Here is a 27204-nt window from a genome sequence, read left to right on the forward strand (position 1 = left end):
AGCATTTTTTTAGATTTCACATTCAATTTCTGAATTAACAGTATACAAATTAACAGTATACAAATTAACAGTATACAAATTAAGACATAAAACTTCATTGATTGATTGGTGGTGCTTAATTTCAAGTTGCAAATTTTTCATGCTTATTCAAGAGGAGAACAAATGAACAATAAATACAATAGGTAGGTTATGCAATAGAGGTGTCTGGGCATGAAGGTCAGAGAAATTTAGACTGCCATGAGAAATGAGGGTATATTGGATAGGAACATAAATTTAGCCTTGCAACAGGTCACTTACGGACCCTTCAAAGTTGTTGCAAGGGTTCTCTTGCACTCTCTTTACACCGGATTCAGGTTTATAATTCCCTTTCTGACCAGATGTGGCTGCAAGTTTTTACATTACACTCAGCCAAACAGACACCTGACTGAAGTGAGGGCTTTACTGCCGGCCAGAGGAAGACTAGTGGTGACCATACTTCTATTTCCCAGTCACACTTGGGGTGATCAAAACTTGAAGTAGTCGCAAAAGCTCCAACCTGAGCATTTGTCAACAAGTAATGACATGTACTGATGAAGAATTTGTTATATACTAGATATAATTCTTAAGTACAAATTTAAAAAATAGCACAACCTTTCTGTTAACAATAGTGTATTCCCCAAAATGTCTCACCTGTGATCATTCCATGCACCAAATATAGTTAGCCTATTTCTAATACATGTAGTATCAGAAAACAAAACTGACTTAACTATAAAAACATAACATTGACCAATGAACAAAATAAAAGAAGTCAAGGTCAGATAAAAATTGACAGACAGACATATACTCCTTACAACTATTATATACACCAAATAGAGTTGACCTATTGCTTATAGGTTGCAATTCTGTAAAAATTGACAATGCAATTTCCTATAGGAACTCCTTTTACGGCTAAAACTGTACCACTTTTACTATGAAGTTTTGAAAAAAATCTTATCCTAGAATTGAAAGTTCATATGCACCACAATTTTTTTCAAAGGTCAAAATATAGGGCTGTGCAGCATATTTTCAATGTTTATATGCCTTGAACTTCTCAGAGTTTAAACTAACACTAATTTTCTTAACTATCCCTACCTCGAATGAAAGGTTACCACAGATTTCAATGTAAACAATATGCACATGTAAATTTACTGGTAAAATTCTCAAGTTATGTTTCTGTGAGATGGAACACAGAGAGCATAACTTGGAACCAGTATGTAAACAAAATTAATTTTCTATGAACATTCAAGTTTTCCCCAAAAGAGACGTGTTTTGAGAAACAGCTGTATTTACAAAGTGCAACCTATAGTATCTGAGATATGGACTTGAACATGAAAACTTAACCTTGATCACTGATCAATGAAATAAGGTTGAGGTCAGGTGAACCTTGTATGAAAGACATGAAGACCATGCTATAATCCCATAAAACAAGCATGGCTATCAGATCACTTTGATTGTATTTCATGGTAAAGCATGATAAATGCAGGATATTCCATAACATTTAATAGCATCATGATGTCAGAGATAATATCAGCATAAAAATACCAATAAAGATTGAATATCACAGAACCTGATTCCTCAATGAAGATCAGTCAAATAAACAGTTTTATCCATCAATAAAAACTTTTCCAATTCCGATTCTCATTCATCAATTTATTATTGAGATTATAAACATGTTGGTGAATTGTTATTTTTTATAGAAATTGATCAGTGTGGTTCTCTTGAGTTGGCAGGGCATAGCATTGTTGCATGTTGTTATTTGTAACTTGTTTTCTGATTTATGTTGGTATGAGAACAATTAGTGTTGTTTCAAAATATATGTCTTTTGATACAATTTGATCAATTGGTTTTCTATAGGGTGTAGGATTACATTTGTTTTCTTGGTTAAAACATAAGGTAATTTGTTTGTTAGTTTTGCCTTGGATGATACCGGTAGCTTAAATGTATTCATGGAAGCTTTTATAAGGGAGACGGATTTATAAAAGTTTTTCTAAACTTGTTTCCGAATCCCATATTTGACCTTTATGTAACATTGTAATATATCTTTTAATTCTTCATTAATACATACTGTTTAAACTAAGCTTTATAAAGAATAATGTGTGATTCATGTATCATGGAATTGAACTCATTAAGGGATTTGTTGGCATATTGTAACTCTGTTCATTGTAAAGGTTCCATGTTATTGACCATGAAGTGCAAGATTGATTAATTGATTGATGTTTAAAGCCACTTTCAGCACTAATTTGCTTGAACATGGCGGTCAGTTTTTATTAACCACCGTAAAGAAAACTTACAATCATAGTCAATATGATTAGAGTGAGTTAAGTGCACCTGACATGTGCAAGATGGGTCAACATTTACAATTAATTCTCCATAGGCGGTAATGGTAACGTTTTCCTCCGTTGCTCAGTCCATATCGTTTACTTGAACATGCATGATGGCTCATATCGAAGCTGGTACATTTATACATGTTTGGTTAAATTTTCGGGGTGGCAAGTGAGATTACTTTTTTCGCAAATTGCTGGACCCCGGAAGATGGTGAAAAATGTCACTCTCCTCATGAAATAATCCCAAAATTCTGATCATAAAATTCAATAAAAAAATGTCCTTTCTAATAATTTATTTCAGGTCAAATCTACATATTTCTTTTCTCATCACATCAGCTCTATAAAACAGTTCTTATCGTCCATTTTTATAATCACAGCATCCACAATTGTATGGCGGACTAATATTTTTTTTAATTACATCATCTGAGTTCCTCATCTCAAGGTCCATTAGGGATCCTGACCCAGATATGAGCTCACCCCTCAGTTTTGACAGGCTACGTAGTTATATAGTAGTTTGACTACTAAGAGACCATCATCCACCAAGGCCCCTAAAGGTATAAGAGCATTATTTACGGACTATCAAGGGGTTAGATTATACTTTTGTTTTTCGTTTAGTTGATTTAAGAATAGTTTAAATTCCTTTTATGTCTGTGAATATAAGTTCATATTAAAACTTTATTTTCTGCTGAAATATTTTATAGCAGAGACTAGTACTTTTTTCATCTTTCTAAATAGAAATTCTTGGAATTAAAATGCCTGGATTTCATTCAAATCTACATGTACACAACTTAGGAATTAACTTGTTTTCACTTATATGACAGAAAAAATATTTTGCAATTGATTTTTATTTGCACTGAATGCATCTAAGATCATCTAATGCATTTAATGCTAAATCCATTAAACATATCTCAACAAGATGTTCTTATATGTGGAAGACAATTTCCGTTATCTTAAAATATCATCTCACTTTATGAAACAAAATTCTCAGAAGAACCTATAAATATACCTATAATCCCCTAGTATAATGAAATCTACAAAGCATTAATGACATGATGATAAATATTATACTTAATTTATAGCATTGTACACGCATGACAATTTTCTATAATAATATGAACTTTTTTTTATTCTTCAGATTTCATTGTTTTGCTGAAGTGCACATGATAAATTTCTACGGTATTACAAGAGGATTCTATAGATTGTATTGTTCTACTGATGATGTTATATGATGAAATTCTATGATTTAATGGGTGTTTTTTTTCCCAATTTAATTTGTATTCATGAAAGCCCTATTGTGTTGTTCATAGAAAATGAGTAGATTGTTTACATAGAACATTGATTTTACTTAGTTCCAACAATAATATCTATACTAATAGACATATAAAGTTATAAAACCTTATTCATAATTCATTTCACTTTTCTTTGTGTGTTCAATCATGTAAAGTTTGATGAAGTTATTCCGTATATATTTTAAACTGCAATCCTGTTGGGAATGGAAACCGAAAAATGAAACATTGACCAACCAACTATAAACATGAGGTCAAGGTCAGATGAACCCTGTATAAAGACAACATGAATACCCTGCAATTATTTCATAATGGCTCTATTGCTTATAGTGTCTGAGAAATAGACCAAACTGAAAAACTTAACATCATTAAAATTGAGAATGGAAATGGGGAATGTGCCAAAGAGACAACAACCCGACCATAGAGAAGACAACAGCAGAAGGTCACCAACAGGTCTTCAATGCAACAAGAAATTCTCGCACCCGGAGGCGTCCTTCAGCTGGCCCCTAAACAAATATATACTATTTCAGTGATAATGAACACCATACTAAACTCCAAATTGTACACAAGAAACTAAAAGTTAAAATAATAACTAACAAATAATGACTAACAAAGGCTCCTTCAAATTACAATAGATCCAACTTTATAAGTCAAATGAAATACCATTATAATGAGTCATCATCGCTTTCAATAACAGTAGAGTATAGGTATGAACCAATTGCTTGTAGAAGTCACTGAAGGATAATGCCATTCTAGACATGAGTCTGTATGGGGATTAGTAAAGATATCATGATCAGAGACCCTCTTTTTCAATATCTGGATCTTGAAATATATGTAGGAAGAATAGAGGCGAAGGCAATAGAGACAATTGCTTTATAAACCTACGATTTCACCAAACACAAACAAGACTTAAATGTCATCTTAATATTGGTCAATATAATTGTGTAAACTGCTTTATTGTACATCACTCACTCGAAGGAAATGTCAAATATGTCCTCCTATTGACTAAATCAAGTCAAACAAATGTTAAATCAGCCATTCACAATAAAACATCACTTTACGTCTAATGTTTAACCAAACAAAAGCTTTATAGAATGATATTCATAACAACTTAAGTATCAAACAAGAAAATCGCAAATTGTATTCCTAAGAGAAATATAACTCCAGGAAAGCTTAATGGTATTTTCATGTTCAACTCCTGCAGAAATAATCTATATAAGTCTATAAATGTTATAGACTGTTTGTAGGTATTAAATTGGTGCCATTTATACAATCAAGCTTATAACTATTAGTTAACCAATTCCAGTAAGATCTATTATGTTGTGAAACATCTTGTAGTGTTGATTTTCATGTTGACCTTGAACTTTGTGTTGATTTTCATGTAGACCTTGACCTTTGTGTAAATCATAAAGAACCCCCTCAAACTGTGTAAGTACATTAGTATTGGCATGAGACAAATGGTAGATATTTTGTCTTTAAATCTTACTTGAAATAAAGAGATATTTCATAAAATGACATTGTAAGTATAGTCATAGCATGGTCATATTAGCAATAAATGGTTTATCTAATTGCTATGGATGTATTCTTTAACCAAATATTTCCCCTTTTATAATAAATTATTTGCTACAGCCTTTTAAAACTCTAATTGAGAATAAACTCATCATAGATACCAGGAACAAAATCTTGTACAACATACAAAAGACTCAGCTGTGATGCTAAAATAAAAAAAGTCCAATTAATCCACATTACTAGTCCCCCCCAATCCTCCCTATATATTGCTGCTTAATCTATTTAGGGACTATGTTGTGAATACTAAGATACTTTCCCTTTTGGGGCCCGAACCAAACGCTGAAAAGATACAGTGCAAATGAAGCATCTGTTTTACACTAATCACAGATCAGTAAGGGGCCCAAGATATGTTAACCGGTTCTTAGTTAGAAGTATAAACTGAACAAACACAGGTTTGGGACAAAGAACCACAGTTTAATATTTTCTTTGCATATCAATAAAGCAATACATGTAAACATAATTACAAACAAAGCAAATTCCAGTTGAAAATCTGTGGTACTCCTAACACAAAGTACATAATAACTGTGAGTTCTTTTGAAAACATTACTACTCTACTTATTAACAATATATTTTAATAAACATGATAAAAGGCTGAAATGACAAAGCAATAAAGTAAAAACTATCCTCTAGGGAGCGGAGGGTGGGAATAAATAATTTCCCAGAAAATTAGAATGTCTGCTCCAAGCAAGCGTTGCTTTCAGAATAATTATGTGCTTGTGCCTAAAACAAAAGCCCTGTTAATTAAGCGCTGATTGGTTAATTCAAATGCAGTGTTAATTTTGATTGGTTAATTAGGATAATCTCGAAAAGCAATTAGTAAACGAGATTTCACATGCAGCAGCAACTGGGAAACCCCCAAGCTGATTGGACCAAATAGCAGACAGGGATTCCCAATTAAAATTATATGTACCTGCATTGCACAAAAACGTATTGTGTATTAATAATCTATTTATACAAAATAGTTCCATTAATCCACATTACTAGTCCCCCCCAATCCTCCCTATATATTGCTGCTTAATCTATTTAGGGACTATGTTGTGAATACTAAGATACTTTCCCTTTTGGGGCCCGAACCAAACGCTGAAAAGATACAGTGCAAATGAAGCATCTGTTTTACACTAATCACAGATCAGTAAGGGGCCCAAGATATGTTAACCGGTTCTTAGTTAGAAGTATAAACTGAACAAACACAGGTTTGGGACAAAGAACCACAGTTTAATATTTTCTTTGCATATCAATAAAGCAATACATGTAAACATAATTACAAACAAAGCAAATTCCAGTTGAAAATCTGTGGTACTCCAAAGTAAAACCCCAAACCTGTGTAAAGGTAGAAAGTAGGACATGCGTTAGAAAATGCTAAGACTGATCCCATAGAAAACTAAAGAAAAAACTTGACCTGTCATGACTGTGTGCCTGTAAGCCTAAAGATGAGAAAGCGGAGAGAAAGACAGGACATGTGAGGAACAAGGTGATGCACATACAAAGGGTTGGATAGGCATTCCTTCATAAAAAATTGACATAACTTTAATTCATGCAATCTGGAAATAGCATCCGCTAAAACATTTTGCTTCCCCGGTAAATGAATTGCGACCAGATGAAAATTATTAGCAGCAGATAGCCAAAACAATTCACGCAAAAAGGACATCAAAAGTTTGTTCCTTGAGGTACACTTATTGATACAGGCAACAGTTGATGCATTATCACAATAAATAAATACACGCCTATTTTGCCAGCACTTAGCCCAACGTTTGACTGCCAAAGCCACTGCAAGTGCTTCTTGCTCATTTATATGCAAAGATTGCGCAAATGGGAAATCCTCTTTCCAATTGACATAAAACCAATCAGTACCAAAAAACCCACCTGCACCTGTATTGCAAGCATCTGTGTAAACTGAGGTGACAGGGTTAGTATTGAGTAAGATGGATTTCCCATTGAAAGTTGCCATAAAATTATACCACCAATGGATATCATGCAAAATATCGCCGCTTAAGCGCATTTTGTGCCTGTCATGCTTGAGCTGCATTATGCTGTCAATGATTCTCCGGAGAAAAACTCTCCCGCCGTGAACCACTGACGAAGCCCAGTTTAGCTTGCCCGCCAGGGACTGCAATTGTTTCTTAGAAACATGCTTGCGCTGCTGAAAACTTGCTAGTTCCCGCCTTAATTCATCAAGTTTTTTAATAGGTAATCTTAATTCCAATGTTGTGGAGTCTATCTCCACGCCTAAAAATGCTAATTTCTGGCAAGGGTCAACAACCTTGGACCAACTAATAGAAAAACCTAACTTGCGCAGCAAGTAAATTAAAATTCTAAGTGCATGTGCACAGCGCTGCTTTGTTTTTTCGCAAATGAAAAAATCATCCAAATAAGCTATAATGGTAAAACCTCTGCGTGACATCATGCGCCGAATAGCCTGTGATAGCCTATGAAAAATACCTGGTGCAAGTTTTGAACCAAAGGGTAATTTTTTATCAATAAAGGTATGGGTCTGACCATCAGGAAAAGTCCACCGTAAACCAGTGACCTGTTGACTATGGGAACTAATGCTGACGGATCTATAAGCCGATTTTAAATCGACTTTGGCCATGAAACAATTTTTTGTGACTAATTTTGCTGCATCATCAACAGATTGAAACTTTTGTTTTTCTACATCCCCTGCAAAATCATTTACAGCAGATCCAAGTGGTCTGCTGCAGTCGTGAATTATCCTTACACCCCCATCAGATTTTGGAATAATACCTAAAGGGCTAATAATTTTAGGTGTGGACTTAGCAAACTCATAATTTCCATTTTCAATTTCAGTCAAAATCTGTTGATGAGCTTTGTTATATAAAGGACTTGAAGGATTAGCTGAAGGGTGATTTTTTGCCGAAATGTGAGATGAAGCCAAATTATCTTGAACAATGTCGAACCCATTTTTTATGCCTTGCAAAAGAAAATCTTTATCAACATCATTTTTTAGTTCATCATGCCAAACATTATACACCAAGTCACGCACAGGCTTTACCTTTATCCGTTTTTTGGATGGGCAAAGGCTTGGTGTTGGGCACCACAACCTTGAATTGAACAAATATGAACATAGCGACAGTTAGGAAATGAGCAACCTTTCCTACTGTTAAAACTTTTGCAAATTTCATTTCCTTCTACAGAGTGTGAAGTATACTTAGAATAGTCCTGTTGCTGTTTATTTGCATTCTTAAATATTGGACCAGATGCCTGAGATTTATTGTATGCAGCTTTAGGTCGTAGGTAAACCGACTGCAAATGAGGAATGTCAGTACCCCATCTAAAAGTATGCTGCTTTTGAAGCCTACGATATTCTCTATCAAAAAAAAGTACTGACACAAACTCACATGAAGAAACTAACTGGTAAAATCTCATGGTATATGATAAATAATCGAGGATCTGTGTCTGTGCCAGTTCTCCAGTGCTGAGCAGCTTGTACATTATTGACAAGTTTGCCCTAGACCATTGACACAGAGACAGAGATTCAAGTTTTGGCCTTAATGGCCCAGACTTGAACACTAGTTGCCCCCCTGATGCATTGGAAATAAGACGTTATTCAGGCATACTGGTCCCCCCTATATCATTACCAACAAAATCTATAATATCTAAATAATTAACTTTACTGTCTATGTTTGAATGTTTCAAATAAATTTGCGGATCCTGCCAAGATAGAATAGAGTTAATGCCAGTGTTACCTAAATTGGTTACGGAATTGTCACTTTCATTCGAATTTCCCGCAATGTTCTGGTTTTGACGTCCATCCAATAAGCCAGAGGAATGTACATATTGTGTTTGCTGTCTGGTAAGCTGTTGCAATACAGCATTAACGTAAGCATCATCTGTGTTTGTTTGTATTCCGCCATCTTAAGATGCTCATGGGCGCCGCCATCTTTGTTCACAGTACTTCCGTCGTCGCCATCTTGTAATGCGCATGCACCAGAATTTGATACTGCCGGAAGTCTAGAATTTGCCGCCATTCTCTCGCTGGGCGAAAAGTCTTTCTTAAATGTTTTTCCTACTGCTCGCAGTAATAACTTTCGTTGGCCTATCGGAATACTCGAGTTATCCAAATCTTCCTTCTCAATCAACGCAACGGCCTCCATGCTGTCAAATCCAAGTTCTAGCATTTCATTTGCGGTGGCTGTGTTTAGCTTCATCACTTCGGCCCATGCCATTACTTTATCGGACTGGTGAATGGTTCCCGTCCTAAATGTAATATCTTCGTCATCAGACATGATGGAAAGACAGTTTATTGAAAAACAACAGTTTATAGCAATTATAAATCGTGCCGTTAAATTTTCTTGGAATACGAATTAATCCTGTTACGCCGGGTCGTCAGAAGCACAAAACTCGTAGCTTTGGAATAAACCAGCCATCTCACGCTGCTGCAGATGAGATTCCACAATGAAACTTAAACAGACAAAGCCGATTCTGCTTCCCGATTGTATTTAATTTTGTCCATGTCGTAACATCAATTTTGACATTAAAAACTAATTCGGAATGTTGTTAATGCAAAATCACTTCGTTCACATATATTATATGGTTAATTTCCACATTGAAAACTTAAAATCCGTTCATGATTTTTATAAATAAATAATTTCCCAGAAAATTAGAATGTCTGCTCCAAGCAAGCGTTGCTTTCAGAATAATTATGTGCTTGTGCCTAAAACAAAAGCCCTGTTAATTAAGCGCTGATTGGTTAATTCAAATGCAGTGTTAATTTTGATTGGTTAATTAGGATAATCTCGAAAAGCAATTAGTAAACGAGATTTCACATGCAGCAGCAACTGGGAAACCCCCAAGCTGATTGGACCAAATAGCAGACAGGGATTCCCAATTAAAATTATATGTACCTGCATTGCACAAAAACGTATTGTGTATTAATAATCTATTTATACAAAATAGTTCCATTAAAGTGTAAAGTTGAAGATTTAGTGACTAAACATATTGTGGATAGCAGATTTATTCTTGTAAAATAAGTTCCAAAATGGCAGATAACAATGGTGAAGGTTTAATAGAATTCAAGCTTGGTACCTTGTTTATTATGTACCTGAAATAGTTCCTTCATCATAGATTAAATTCTATTCTTAAACATTTTTGGGGAATTCTATAAAAATTAGTAGCCAAGAAGACCATATCACTTAATAAATCAATTTCTTCTGTAGACATTTTCTGATTGTTTCTGGAGTTAATTTCATTATGTCTGGTGCTTTGTTGTGAAGATATGTCCTAGAATCTTATAAATCATTAAGATTTAATCCACCTCAAGCTAACTAAAAGACATTTATTCTTTTCCCCAACACAAGAGGATTTCTCAATACAAATTGTACCATGTCTCGTATATTTTGACAAATGACTGTGGAAATAATTACACCATTTAACAATCAATGAACTATTTTAATATGGCCAATGTTTAGATTTTAAGTGGTTGATTGGCTATAAAATATCAATTTTGTGACCTTGTTCGACCTTAAATCAATACTATACTTTGCTGCTCTACCAATGTAAGGATTATGATGAAATACCATTTAAGCTGACTTCCTTACTTTGTATGTGATGATGATCATGAAAAGTTTGTGATAACAACACTTGATTAGTTCAAGGATTTCTACTAGAAAGATTCCATAAGGATTTCATTAGGCTTGATTTTCAGCTTGATCTCTCAATAAAAGAGCTAATAAGAGGGCTTAAAAGAGTATAAAAGTAAACTGGCATACAAAGACAATAGAAAAAATAAGTTTAATTCAGCATTGTCCGAATAAATATATTTATATTGCAGCTTAAACACTTACAACATAAGACAAATGTCTAATTATATCAATATGTTTGTATTCATCTCTAAAGAGTTGAAGTCCTGTTTAAAAGTTTTTTTTTGGCAAGGGACATAATTCTTCAAAATGACATGCACACTACATTTGATTTAACACTGCATGGTATCTAATTTAAAAGTCAAACTATCTTTGAGATCCTGGTTTCTCTACCAGCCTGATTAGAAGGTGTTGGGTTCACTTGTCTCGATGTTTGAGATCTTGAGTTAAAAAGATTTACATACAAACACATAGACATGTATTATAGTTATATACATTGTTGAGCTAGCCAGGACAATACAAATTTGACCCAGCATGTCAGTCTACAAAGTATAAAGCAGGACTCTTAACTATTCAATGTTATCATCAAAAATAAGGTTGAAAGATTATTAAGAAATCCATAATTATTGGACTATCTCTGTTAAATGATAATTTAGTCTGTCTTAACAAGTTGAATTGGGTCTCAGAAACTAAATAAAGATATCTTCAATGTAAAACATTCCCACAGCACAGCAGCATGTTTAAATTCATATATAATAATACCCAAAATAATAAGTACATCAGTCATTTACAACTTCCAAAATATCTTATATAAAAGCCACAAACAGCTCTAAGGAAAACTGAAAATAAATTCTACTTTCCATATAAAAGATAAATATATAGAAACTGGATTGCAGTATGTGATTAATGTTTGCATCATCAATATTAAATATCTAACCTATTTTCAAAAGATCAATTCTACATCAGATAAAACTGTTATTTCACTGTTATTTCACTCTGAACTGAACTCAATCCAATTTCAATTAACGAAGAATGATTAAGTCGGGTCTGCTTTCAATATATTTTAAAACATATTTTATAGATTTATACTCTTTTATTTACCAACTAAACATATCTATCAAAATCTCATGTTGGTCTTTTTTAAAGATAAAATGGTCAAATTCAGCACTTTGAAACACTTGCACCTGAATTTACATAAAACAACAGCTATACAGAGGTTTACATAATTAAGGGCATACGATACAGTTTTGAACCTGTATTTACAAGTTGATGAAAATTTGCATATAGGCTATTTTTTACCTGATTAAATCAAATATGTAATAAAAAATATACCTTCATGTGCTACTTTTTGAGTAAAATAAGGTCGAAATTTTGTATATTTGCTCAAAATTCAGATTTGTGTCCGTATTTTCTTTTTCGAAAGAAAGACATAACTTTTTTGTTTTAAAAGATAAACACAAAATGGTTTTTGTTAAATAATCGGTGATTTCTGTATTTTATAAGTATCATTAAAAATTATGCAATTTTTATTCCGAAATAACTCTATATTAATCAAATGTTCATGAATAGAGGAAAAAACGTCATTTTTTGCTGCATGTTTATCAAAATTAAAAAAATTGCGCTATTTACAGTTTTATAAAATTTGGGTCACATAATCTCCTTGCAAAATGAAACAAATTGCTGTTTTAAAAAATAGGGGTCCATGCACTCGTTTTCAAATTAAATCAGTTTGAATGATAAAAATCAGTCGAAAAATGCATCTTTTCCCGATATGTCAGAGTTTGACGTCGCAAAAATAACATTTTACGTTAGCAACGTCATTACCTTCACTGTAACTGTATCGTATGCCCTTAAGTTACAAAATAGAGGGAGTAGATACCAAGGGGCAAATCAAAATCCATAATTTAAATAAAAGCAGAAAAGCTCATGGCCAAAAAAAAAAAACAATATATAAACTGTTGACACAGAGATATGTCTTGCTTGTCAGCATAAAATTTTAAACTAGAGGCTCTAAAGAGCCTGTGTCGCTCACCTTGGTCTATGTGCATATTAAACAAAGGACACAAATGGATTCATGACAAAATTGTATTTTGGTGATGGTGATGTGTTTGAAGTTCTTACTTTACTGAACGATTTTGCTTCTTACAATTATATCTATCATGAACTTTGCCCATTAGTAACAGAGAACTATATTTGGTAAAAATTTACATAAATTTACCAAATTAATGAAAATTGTTAAAAATTGACTATAAAGGGCAATAACTCCTTAAGGGGTCAATTGACCATTTAGGTTATGTTGACTTATTTGTAGATCTTACTTTGCTGAACATTATTGCTGTTTACAGTTTATCGCTATCTATAATAGTATTCAAGATAACCAAAAACGGCAAAATTTCTTTAAAAATTACCAATTGGAGGGCAGCAACCCAACAACCAGTTGTCCAATTCATCTGAAAAATTCAGGGCAGATAGATATTGACTTGATTAACAATTTAACTTCTTGTCAGATTTGCTCTAGATGCTTTGGTTTCATAGTTATAAGCCAAAAACTGCATTTTACCCCTATGTTCTATTTTTAGCCGTGGCGGCCATCTTGGTTGAATGGCCAGGTCATCGGACACATTTTTCAAACTAGATACCCCAAAGATGATTGTGGCCTAGTAGTTTCAGTGGAGATTTTGTAAAAGATTACTTAGATTTATGAAAAATGGTTAAAGATTGACTATAAAGGGCAATAACTCCTAAAGGGGTCAACTGACCATTTTGGTCATGTTGACTTATTTGTAGATCTTACTTTGCTGAACATTATTGCTGTTTACAATTTATCTCTATCTATAATAATATTCAAGATAATAACCAAAAACAGCAAAATTTCCTCAAAATTACCAATTCAGGAGCAGCAACCCAACAACCGATTGACCGATTCATCTGAAAATTTCAGGGCAGATAGATCTTGACCTGATAAACATTTTTATCCCATGTCAGATTTCCTCAAAATGCTTTGGTTTTTGAGTTATAAGCCAAAAACTGCATTTTACCCCTATGTTCTATTTTTAGCGGTGGTGGCCATCTTGGTTGGTTGACCAGGTCACGCCACACATTTTTTAAACTAGATACCCCAAAGATGATTGTGGCCAAGTTTGGATTAATTTGGCCCAGTAGTTTCAGAGGAGAAGATTTTTGTAAAAGATTACTTTAATTTACGAAAAATGGTTAAAAATTGACTATAAAGGGCAATAACTCCTAAACGCGTCAACTGACCATTTTGGTCATGTTGACCTTTTTGTAGATCTTACTTTGCTGAACATTATTGCTGTTTACAGTTTATCTCTATCTATAATAATATTCAAGATAATAACCAAAAACAGCAAAATTTCCTCAAAATTACCAATTCAGGGGCAGCAACCCAACAACCGATTGACCGATTCATCTGAAAATTTCAGGGCAGATAGATCTTGACCTAATAAACATTTTTATCCCATGTCAGATTTCCTCAAAATGCTTTGGTTTTTGAGTTATAAGCCAAAAACTGCATTTTACCCCTTTGTTCTATTTTTAGCCGTGGCGGCCATCTTGGTTGGTTGACCAGGTCACGCCACACATTTTTTAAACTAGATACCCCAAAGATGATTGTGGCCAAGTTTGGATTAATTTGGCCAAGTAGTTTCAGAGGAGAAGATTTTTGTAAAAGATTACTTTAATTAACGAAAAATGGTTAAAAATTGACTATAAAGGGCAATAACTCCTAAACGGGTCAACTGACCATTTTGGTCATGTTGACTTATTTGTAGATCTTACTTTGCTGAACATTATTGCTGTTTACAATTTATCTCTATCTATAATAATATTCAAGATAATAACCAAAAACAGCAAAATTTCCTCAAAATTACCAATTCAGGGGCAGCAACCCAACAACCGATTGACCGATTCATCTGAAAATTTCAGGGCAGATAGATCTTGACCTGATAAACATTTTTATCCCATGTCAGATTTGCTCTAAATGCTTTGGTTTTTGAGTTATAAGCCAAAAACTGCATTTTACCCCTATGTTCTATTTTTAGCCGTGGCGGCCATCTTGGTTGGTTGACCGGGTCACGCCACACATTTTTAAAACTAGATACCCCAATGATGATTGTGGCCAAGTTTGGTTTGATTTGGCCCAGTAGTTTCAGAGGAGAAGATTTTTGTAAAAGTTAACGACGACGGACGACGACGACGGACACCGGACGCCGGACGACGACGACGGACGCCGGACGCAAAGTGATGGGAATAGCTCACTTGGCCCTTCGGGCCAGGTGAGCTAAAAAGACGATCTGATGACCATTTATCCAATTTACTATCAAATAAAGACTAAATTTTTGCTCTTTGGTTGGGTTGTTGTCAGTCTGTTTGACACATTCCCCATTTCCATTCTCAATTTCATCAAAATGGTAAAATCTAGATTGGAAAAATACTATACCTTTATAATCTACTTTTTTTCCCATTCATATCTTGACTACGTAATTGTCAACAATTGCTTTCAACATTTAATGGACAAGTTATGATTAAAGGCAAGGGTTGGCTTACATATTTGAGTTATTCATCAAGTATATCCTTACAAATACTTTTGATTATTTTCTGAAATTGCGTGTCCAGGATAAATCCATCATGTATCAATGCTTGTAATATTAAATTAAATTCTGGTCATAACCAATCAGCTTAAAATTCTACGTCACTACAAGACAGGAGCTTAAAACTTGATCAGAGATAGTATGGAGATCAAAGTAAGAAAGTTACTGTAATCATCCATTAGAAACACCCTTATTGATGTAAATGATCGTAAATGGCAAATCCAAAACAACAATGGACGTGCTACTTTATACTAGCAACTGCTTTGCTCACCTTATAAAAAAAGTGCCATTTTGATATTACATTTAATTTTTTAACTTTAAAAAAAAAAAATCTTTTCCCTAACATAATGTCCTTCAGTGTTAAGATAACATTATTATTTAGTAAAAATAATAAAAAAGATATTTAGATTTTTTTTTATGTTTTAATGCACTTTTAAGCACCACTTTTGGGTTATTTCATGGGCGGCTAATTTTTATTGGTGGAGAGAGCTGGAGTGCCAAGAGAAAAACATGACCGTTGATAGGATTATTGACAATTCTTGTTAATTAAGTTTGGAGTCAAGTGCACCTGCAAAAGCGGGGTTCAAAACTCACAACCTCAGTGTTGACTAGCTGGTGATTAAAGCAGTAACTACTAAGACCACTCGTCCACCCAGGTCCCCCAAAAGATATTTGAAAGCCCACACCCAAAACACTACTCCATTTCAAATTGCCTTTCTCTCAACATTCATCACAATAGTTAATACTGCTGCTTTATATTGGTATGTTGATCATTTCTTTTCCAAAAAAAAGAATGAAAAAAAATCATATTTAAAGTTCATAAAATTATCAATAAGGGGAAATAACTCCAATAAGTAGTTATAACTGTCAATTTCAGTCATGTGATAAAATTAATATCTTGCCTTGACAATCATTTTTTTTGCTTCTTTTTACAGTCTAAAAGAAAAAAGGCAAAACACTTAACTTAGTCAGAAAACAACTTTTTAGAAATTTAACTCATATACGGAAGCAATTGATGGTTTTGGTCAACCCAACTTGTTTTTATAGATTGTGTATTATTAATCATTTTTGCTGTTTATGGTTTCTGTCTAGCTAATAATAGATAAAATGCTAAAATTAGTCAAAAATTGTTATTTATTTGCAATTACCACTGTAAGTAGTCAATTGATCATTTCTTACATTCACATTTTTGTATATTTTGTATTACTAATCACTTTTTTCTGTTTACAGTTTCTCCATCATATATAAGTTTTCTTTATATAAATATAGCATTTAGGAAGTTGTATGATGATATATATATATAAATGTATATTATCATTATAAGTCCAAAGAGACATTAGTCTTTGTGTGGGTGTTCTAATATAATATTATTGTAAATAGAATTTATTGTTGTAGCTAATTAACTTTTCTACAAGAAAAATTCCCTTGATACAACAAACTGACTATAAGCATATCTATCACAGATTCACAGTGAACACAGAAAGACTGACTATAAGCATATCTATCACAGATTCACAGTGAACACAGAAAGACTGACTATAGGCATATCTATCACAGATTCACAGTGAACACAGAAAGACTGACTATAGGCATATCTATCACAGATTCACAGTGAACACAGAAAGACTGACTATAGGCATATCTATCACAGATTCACAGTGAACACAGAAAGACTGACTATAAGCATATCTATCACAGATTCACAGTGAACACAGAAAGACTGACTATAGGCATATCTATCACAGATTCACAGTGAACACAGAAAGACTGACTATAGGCATATCTATCACAGATTCACAGTGAACACAGAAAGACTGACTATAAGCATATCTATCACAGATTCACAGTGAACACAGAAAGACTGACTATAGGCATATCTATCACAGATTCACAGTGAACACAGAAAGACTGACTATAGGCATATCTATCACAGATTCACAGTGAACACAGAAAGACTGACTATAGGCATATCTATCACAGATTCACAGTGAACACAGAAAGACTGACTATAGGCATATCTATCACAGATTCACAGTGAACACAGAAAGACTGACTATAGGCATATCTATCACAGATTCACAGTGAACACAGAAAGACTGACTATAGGCATATCTATCACAGATTCACAGTGAACACAGAAAGACTGACTATAGGCATATCTATCACAGATTCACAGTGAACACAGAAAGACTGACTATAGGCATATCTATCACAGATTCACAGTGAACACAGAAAGACTGACTATAGGCATATCTATCACAGATTCACAGTGAACACAGAAAGATAATCAAAATCCGTCAAAGAAAGACAGGTCGAACTTTGAAGGAAAAAGATGACAAACAACAGTCTATAAAGAATCAAACTTTTGAGCTTTTGAGCTTTTGTACCACGAGAAAAACAAGTGTATCCTACTAAAACAATGAGTGTACCATGAGAAAAACTAGTGGCACCAACCAAAACGCCATTAGTGTACCATGAGAAAAACTAGTGGCACCTGCCAAAAAACCAAGTAACATGAAATAACTAGTGGTATCTGCCAAAAACCATGACTGTACCATGAGAAAAACTAGTGAATGGCACCTGCCAAAAATCTATGAGTGTATCATGAGAAAAACTAGTGAATGGCACCTGCCAAAAATCTATGAGTGTATCATGAGAAAAACAAGTGGCACCTGCCAAAAACCATGAGTGTACCATAAGAAAAACTAGTGGACCCTACATTAAACCATGAGTGTACCATGAGAAAAACTAGTGAACCCTACTAAAAACCAAGAGTATACCACAAAAAAAAAAATATTGGCACCTACCAAAAACCATAGGGATACCATGAGAAAAGCTAGTGGCACTAGCCAAAATCCATGAATATACAATAAGAAAAACTAGTGGCACCTGCAAAAAAACATGGGTGTACAATTAAAAACTAGTGGCACCTGCCAAAACCCATGAGTGTACCATGAGAAAAACTAGTGGACCCTACTAAAACCATGAGTGAACCATGAGAAAAACTAGTGGCACCTGTGAAAAACCATGAGTGTACCATGAGAAAAACTAGTGGACCCTACTAAAAACCATGAGTGTACCATGAGAAAAACTAGTGGCACCTACCAAAAACAAGAGTGTACCATGAGAATAACTAGTGGCACTGGCCAAAATCCATGAGTATACCATAAGAAAAACAAGTGGCAGCTGCAAAATAACATGGGTGTACCATAAACTAGAGGCTCTTAAGAGCCTGTGTCGCTCACCTTGGTCTATGTGCATATTAAAAAAATTACACAGATGGATTCATGACAAAATTGTGTTTTGGTGATGGTGATGTGTTTGTAGATCTTTATTTACTAAAATTCTTGCTACATACAATTTTCTCTATCTATAATAAACTTAGCCCTTTCCTTACAAAGGAAAATATTTTGTAAAAATTTACAAAAATTAACCAAATTAATGAAAATTGTTAAAAATTGACTATAAAGGGCAATAACTCCTTGAGGGGTCAATTGACCATTTTGGTAAAGTTGACTTATTTGTAGATCTTACTTTGCTAAACATTATTGCTGTTTACAGTTTATCTCTATCTATAATAGTATTCAAGAGAATAACCAACAAGAGTGCACACGCTGAAATGTTTCACCTTCTATACTAATCATTGATATTATGTTGATAGTCCTAAGTATAAAGCTAAGCTTTATTACAACTGTCATATAAACTTAACATTAACCAAGATAACTAAACATAGACCAATGAACCTTGAAAAAGAGGTCCAGGTCAGATGAACCATGCCAGGCAGACAGGTACAGCTAACAATGCTTCTATACAACATATATAGTTGACACATTACTTATAGTTTAAGAAAAAAAGACCAAAACACAAAAACTTAACACTGTGCAATGAACCGTGAAAATGAAGTCACGGTTAAATAAAACCTGCTCGACTGACATAAAGATCAGCCGTAGCCGCCGTAGCCGCCGTAGCCGCCGTAGCCGCCGTAGCCGCCGTAGCCGCAGCCGCCAGATCACTATCCCTATGTCGAGTTTTCTGCAACAAAAGTTGCAGGCTCGACAAAAACTGCAAAATTTACTTAAAATTATCAATTTAATGGCAGCAACCCAACAACAGGTTCTCCGATTCATCTGAAAATTTCAGGGCAGATAGATCTTGACCAGATAAACAATTTCACCCCCATGTCAGATTTGCTCTAAATGATTTGGTTTCAGAGATATAAGCCAAAATCTACATTTTACCCCTATGTTCTATTTTTAGCCATGGCGGCCATGTTGGTTGGTTGGCCAGGTCACCAAACACATTTTTTAAACTAGATACCCCAATGATGATTTTGGTCAAGTTTGGTTAAGTTTGACCCAGTAATTGCAGAGGAGAAGATTTTTGTAAAAGTTAACAGACAACGACGATGACGACGACAACGGATGACGGATGCAAAGTGATAAGAAAAGCTCACTTGGCCCTTTGGGCCAGGTGAGCTAAAAACTAGTGGCACCTTCCAAAAAACATAAGTGTACCATGAGAAAAACTAAAGGCACCTTAAACAAGAGTGCACACGCTGAAATGTCTCGCCTTCTATACTAATCATTGATATTATGTTGATAGTCCTTAGTATAAAGCTAAGCTTTATAACAACTGTCACATAAACTTAACATTAACCAAGATAACTAAACATAGACCAATGAACCTTGAAAATGAGGTCAAGGTCAGATGAACCATGCCAGGCAGACATGTACAGCTAACAATGCTTCTATACAACATATATAGTTGACCTATTACTTATAGTTTAAGAAAAATAGACCAAAACACAAAAACTTAACACTGTGCAATGAACCGTGAAAATGAGGTCACGGTTACATAAAACCTGTGAGACTGACATAAAGATCATAAAATATTTCCATACACCAAATATAGTTGACCTATGGCATATAGTATTAGATAAAAAGACCAAAACTCAAAAACTTAACTTTGACCACTGAACCATGAAAATGAGGTCAAGGTCACATGACATCTGCCCGCAAGACATGTACACCTTACAATCGTTCCATACAACAAATATAGTAGACCTAGAGCATATAGTATGAGAAAAACAGACCAAAACACAAAAATTTAACTTTGACCACTGAACCATGAAAATGAGGTCAAGGTCACATGAAATCTGCCCGCTAGACATGTACACCTTACAATCATTACATACAACAAATATAGTAGACCTGTTGCATATAGTATGAGAAAAACAGACCAAAACACAAAAATTTAACTATAACCACTGAACCATGAAAATGAGGTCAAGGTCAGATGACACCTGCCAGTTGGACATGTACACCTTACAGTCCTTCCATACACTGAATATACTAGCCCTATTGCTTATAGTATCTGAGATATGGACTTGACCACCAAAACTTAACCTTGTTCATTGATCCATGAAATGAGGTCGAGGTCAAGTGAAAACTGTCTGACAGACATGAGGACATTGCAAGGTACACATATATCAAATATAGTTATCCTATTACTTATAATAAGAGAGAATTCAACATTACAAAAAATTTGAACTTTTTTTTCAAGTGGTCATTGAACCATGAAAATGAGGTCAAGGACATTGGACATGTTACTGACGGAAACTTCGTAACATGAGGCATCTATATACAAAGTATGAAGCATCCAGGTCTTCCACCTTCTAAAATATAAAGCTTTTAAGAAGTTAGCTAACACCGCCGCCGCCGTAGCCGCCGCTGGATCACTATCCCTATGTCGAGCTTTCTGCAACAAAAGTTGCAGGCTCGACAAAAATCATGAGTGTACCATGAGAAAAACCTAAGTGGCACCTCCCATGTTGGTCATGACAAAAAAGATCCAGTGATAAGTCTTATTCAGTGATATTATAAATGAAGAAAGAATTGTAGTTTTAATAAATATCTATAGGTTGCATTTCTGTAAATATTGACAATGCAATTTCCCATAGGAACTCCTTTTATGGCTAAAACTGTACCACTTTTACTATGAAGTTTTGAAAAAAATCTTATCCTAGAATTGAAAGTTCATATGCACCACAATTTTTTTCAAAGGTCAAAATATAGGGCTGTGCGGCATATTTTCAACGTTTATATGCCCTGAACTTCTCAGAGTTTAAACTTACACTAATTTTCTTAACTACCCCTACCTCGAATGAAAGGTTACCACAGATTTCAATGTAAACAATATGCACGTGTTTATTTACTGGTAACATTCCCAAGTTCTGTCTCTGCGATATGGAACACAGAGAGCATAACTGGGAACCAGTATGTAAACAAAATGAATTTTCTATGAATATTCAATTACTCCCCAAAAAAGGCGTGTTTTGAGAAACAGCTGTATTTACAAAGTGCAACCTATACAGACATTTATTCAAATAGAAAACTCTCTAAAATCAGTTTTTCTCACATTAATACTCATTTATCAGAATTAAAGTCTTAAAGAAATCACTGTGTATACTCTAAGTTTTTCTTTACTATACATTTTATACCCCCTCCCCTGTTTCAATTATTTAAAGAATTTGAAAACAAGACTTTAATTATTGCCAGCTTACCCTATTTGCATATTTTCTGATAAAAAATGCCTAGAACCTGTTAAAAACTGTTTTGATAACATATTGAAAGCATATCAGAATATCATAAATGTAATGTTTAGCAGTCAATCATTACAACATTCAAGATTATATAAAGTATCCAATCCAGCCTCTATCTCCAGTCCACATCTTACTGTATGCCTATTTGTCAATTAAAGAACACATTTTCTGCCTCAAATGGTCAATTTAGAATTCTTGTCACAACAGTATCATCTTTAACCATATATCTGACACAATTTAGCTACTATATATACTAGAAGTGTTCAAACAAAGCCATATTTGCAATAGTTGTATGTATGCAGATACCAGTCTGAGATATAAATTCACTTAAAATGTTGTAGAGATGACTGCTAACATTTGATTTTTGCATAACTTCCAAGCATAGTTATTGTTTTCTATATCAAGAACTTTAAAATCATAAAATCATAGCATTTACAAGTTAAATTATTTGTTTTATGACCAAGGGGGTAGGCAATTTTCTATGTTTCTTGCCCCTGGGGCCTCAAATTTCCTAAATAATTCTGCTGTTTCTAGCAATTTGGAATATTTAGTACATATTCAGGACAAGAGTGCACACACTGAAATGTCTCGCTTCTATACTAATCATTGATATTATGTTGATAGTCCTAAGTATAAAGCAAAGTTTTATAACAACTGTACCATAAACTTAACATTAACCAAGATAACTAAAAAAAGACCAATGAACCTTGAAAATGAGGTCAAGGTCAGATGAACCATGCCAGGCAGACATGTACAGCTAACAATGCTTCTATACAACATATATAGTTGACCTATTACTAATCGTTTAAGAAAAATAGACCAAAACACAAAAACTTAACACTGTGCAATGAACCGTGAAAATGAGGTCACGGTCAAATAAAACCTGCGCGACTGACATAAAGATCATAAAATATTTCCATACACCAAATATAGTTGACCTATGGCATATAGTATTAGATAAAAAGACCAAAACACAAAAACTTAACTTTGACCACTGAACCATGAAAATGAGGTCAAGGTCACATGACATCTGCCCGCTAGACATGTACACCTTACAATCATTCCATACAACAAATATAGTAGACCTATTGCATATAGTATGAGAACAACAGACCAAAACACAAAAATTTAACTATAACCACTGAACCATGAAAATGAGGTCAAGGTCAGATGACACCTGCCAGTTGGACATGTACACCTTACAGTCCTTCCATACACCAAATATATTAGCCCTATTGCTTATAGTATCTGAGATATGGACTTGACCACCAAAACTTAACCTTGTTCACTGATCCATGAAATGAGGTCGAGGTCAAGTGAAAACTGTCTGACAGACATGAGGACCTTGCAAGGTACGCACATATCAAATATAGTTATCCTATTACTTATAATAAGAGAGAATTCAACATTACAAAAAATTTGAACTTTTTTTTCAAGTGGTCACTGAACCATGAAAATGAGGTCAAGTACATTGGACATGTGACTGACGGAAACTTCGTAACATGAGACATCTATATACAAAGTATGAAGCATCCAGGTCTTCCACCTTCTAAAATATAAAGCTTTTAAGAAGTTAGCTAACACCGCCGCCGTAGCCGCCGCCGCCGGATCACTATCCCTATGTCGAGCTTTCTGCATCAAAAGTTGCAGGCTCGACAATAGAACACACTATTGTAAGTTTTCTTGAGATATTTTTGTTTTTCTAGCTTGTATTTATTATGCCGTGGTGACAAAAAAGCAGATTTAGGTGTTGCGGCTTACTTTTGGGTTATCGAAAGGACACAAATACCCCATAAATAATATTCAGGAAGAATCTATGAGTTTCAATGACTGCGAAGAGTAAATATAAGCACTTCTTAACAATTTAACTTACAAATATGCAAATATTATGATTTAATTTTGTATCCAGGACTTTAAGTAAACTATGCATACTGTAAACTGTGAATTTATGCTGAGTCATCATATTTAAGGCCCAGGAGTCTATCAATCTTCATTAAATATTTATAAAACTTCTTATTTGAGTTAATTTCTTTAAAATCTGTGAAATAAAGCAAATTTGGTTAAATTCTGAATGTTCCCCTTTTTCACCCTATATAGGTTGCATTTCTGTAAATATTGACAATGCAATTTCCCATAGGAACTCCTTTTATGGCTAAAACTGTACCACTTTTACTATGAAGTTTTGAAAAAAATCTTATCCTAGAATTGAAAGTTCATATGCACCACAATTTTTTTCAAAGGTCAAAATATAGGGCTGTGCGGCATATTTTCAACGTTTATATGCCCTGAACTTCTCAGAGTTTAAACTTACACTAATTTTTTAACTACCCCTACCTCGAATGAAAGGTTACCACAGATTTCAATGTAAACAATATGCACGTGTTTATTTACTGGTAACATTCCCAAGTTCTGTCTCTGCGATATGGAACACAGAGAGCACAACTGGGAACCAGTATGTAAACAAAATGAATTTTCTATGAATATTCAATTACTCCCCAAAAAAGGCGTGTTTTGAGAAACAGCTGTATTTACAAAGTGCAACCTATAGCTATCTTTGGAACAGATGTTTCATAACACAGAGTTGTACCTTGAAGAAAAATAGAGTAAATCCATGGTTTCAGTGGCAAAAATATGACAAAATGAGCATATCATTGGTCATTTGTCACACAGGTATAACAAATAGATCCTTGTTTTTTGTGACAGTCACACAAACATGACAAATGGAGTACTTCCTTGGTTATCTTTGATACAAACATGACAAAGTGGTATGGATATGATAAATATAGTATATCCTTGTATATTTGAGGCACAGATTATTTCAATAAAATCAAAATGGCATCCATATTAAAACATTTAAAGAGATGACTTTAACTTAACTATTATAAAACCCTGGGTTTACTCTCTAATGATAGGGAATACCCGTCCTGGATTCGATCATTCGGTACTATATCACTCAGAGATTTATGAAATTGAGAATGGAAATGGGGAAAAGAGAAAACAACCCAACCATAGAACAGACAACAGCAGAAGGTCACCAACAGGTCTCTAATGTGCAGTTGTGTTGAATGTTGCTTCATTTAGATGGAAAGTTCACAGCTGGAAAATTAAAGTCCTCTCCTTTGCTGCCAACAGTCACTCTCTTATGATCCTCCAAGACAATGTCTATATGTATGTCAAGCTATAATTTCTAATTGTATCTGTTTTATCCTTAATTTCAAGTTCAATGGGAGAGATGGGATGAAAATGGTTACCAAACTTTAGAAAATATTCTTAATGGACACTGCATTACCATTTATATGCCCTGATCAGAGTAAAGAATAGTTAGCTTTGTTGGTTTTTAGTTGAATGGTAAAGAGAAATATGTGCTGCATAAAACCCCTCATATCTGCAGAAGGAACATTCACAATGATTCAACTCTAAAATCAAAGAGCTGATAGCTCTGAGGTGGAAGAAGGTGAATAAAAGGTAATTTGAATTACCATAAAAGCAGCCCCATTAACCCAGGCTGCTTTGTTCCATTTATTGTTTTTGAGATACAGAGGGGCATATGAACCCCCCTCTTTTTTTTCAAAAAAAGAAAATATAACTAAAATAAAATTTTGAATCAAAACCAAAAAGTATACAGATCTTAAGATTAATATAACAAAGAAGTGTGTAAAGTTTTAAGCAATAATCATAAATTGTTTTTGAGATACGGCGCGACATGTAAAAAAAACCTCCCCCTTTTTTACAAAATACTAAATAACGGAAAATTTATTAAAATAAATCAAATGTCCTGAAATATTTATGTCAATTATTATCTTCCATCCATCGTTTGTCTTTACTTGTTTAGTAAACAAATTAATATCCATTTAGACCATTATTTACATTTTCACACAGGTAAACTAATTTGGCTATAAATAGATCAAAGCATGTCTGTGTAGAATCTCTAATCTAAAATCATAATTGTTATAATTCTATTTCTTTAAATAATCAAATTTAAATTTATGAAAATAATCATGATTGGTAAAATAGTATTGCATAAAGTTTACGTTTTCGGAAGACTATTTATGTTTAGGTCATGGTTCTAGAGGCTTCTTCACATTTTTGTAAATAAACCAATATGGCTGCCACACGTGATTACCTTTGCACATGTGAAACAAATATTTCTGACAAAAGTCAGATTTCTCTTGTCAAAACGGATTTATATTTATATTGCAATAAATTATTCAAAAGGAGGTACATTCAGTTTAGATTATATTTCTTATTCTATGAGCATTTAGAGTTTAATCAAACTTCTCCCAACAGCAATGTACTGCTCTTGTCAACTGAGTCTTGAATAATTTTATAAATAGATTCAAACCCTTTGAAGTAGAAGAGCATCTAATTCACATGACAAAGGAAAACAATGAATAAAGACAACAATTTAATAAGAAATGACGATCCTTTCTATTTATTAAAAACAATTTTTTTTTTGTCTGCAAATTCGTAACTTCAAGGGCGAACATGTAAACAGGGCGAGTTGTCCCGATACCAAATTCATGCATGCGTACTTCAAATATCTACAGTAAAAACATCCGGTTACAAGTAAACAAATAACGTTCATGTAGATGAGATGAAATATAATAATTACATAAATAAAAGGGTACATATTTACGATAGTGATTGTTTTTCAATCCTTATTTACAAATTAAATGATTCAGATGCTTAATCATGTGTAAAAATCGGTGACAGGAATCAGAAGTTGTTATGAAATTGTAATACACAGAAACGAATGCTGCATACAGAGAATTCAATGATTTAAAGTCATTCAGAAGACTTGAAGTCTTCTTCCACCAAAAAATTATCTGGATGGGTAAAGATACAGTTACAAGAATTTTCAGATAACAAATTTATTTTGACTGATTTCATGAATAGTTTACAACTAGGAAAACCATGGACAAAAGAATAAAAATATCAGATAAATCAGTATATGAAGTATATATTTTCCATGTCATACATTAAGTAATATAGCAATTCCAATAAATCAATAAAATTTTCATCACAATACTGATAAGCTTTTCACTTTAAGTATCAAAGTCATTAATTAAACATGCAGATTAGCTTTAGTAAATCAATAGTAATTAACTGTTGGGATAAAATCAAACAATTAAGTTTCTCCCAGGGACAATGGTGACTGGAGCATGTTTTTATAACTCACAACAAGTAGAAACATGTGAA

The 27204-nt window shown here is 33.7% G+C and overlaps 2 protein-coding genes across 6 annotated transcripts in view; both read right to left on the reverse strand.

Annotated features, from left to right (window-relative positions):
- The window catches only part of LOC143056797 (otoferlin-like), a 162855-nt gene that overhangs the window by 125702 nt on the left and 9949 nt on the right, over positions 1-27204 (reverse strand). The gene's annotated exons all lie outside the window — the stretch shown is intronic.
- Positions 5591-8728, reverse strand: LOC143056789 (uncharacterized). The gene has a single exon (XM_076229954.1). It carries the CDS (start codon positions 7785-7787, stop codon positions 6600-6602), a length of 1188 nt encoding a protein of 395 aa, XP_076086069.1. The 5' UTR covers positions 7788-8728; the 3' UTR covers positions 5591-6599.

Source organism: Mytilus galloprovincialis, chromosome 1 (assembly GCF_965363235.1).
Source record: "Mytilus galloprovincialis chromosome 1, xbMytGall1.hap1.1, whole genome shotgun sequence".
NCBI lineage: Eukaryota > Metazoa > Mollusca > Bivalvia > Mytilida > Mytilidae > Mytilus > Mytilus galloprovincialis.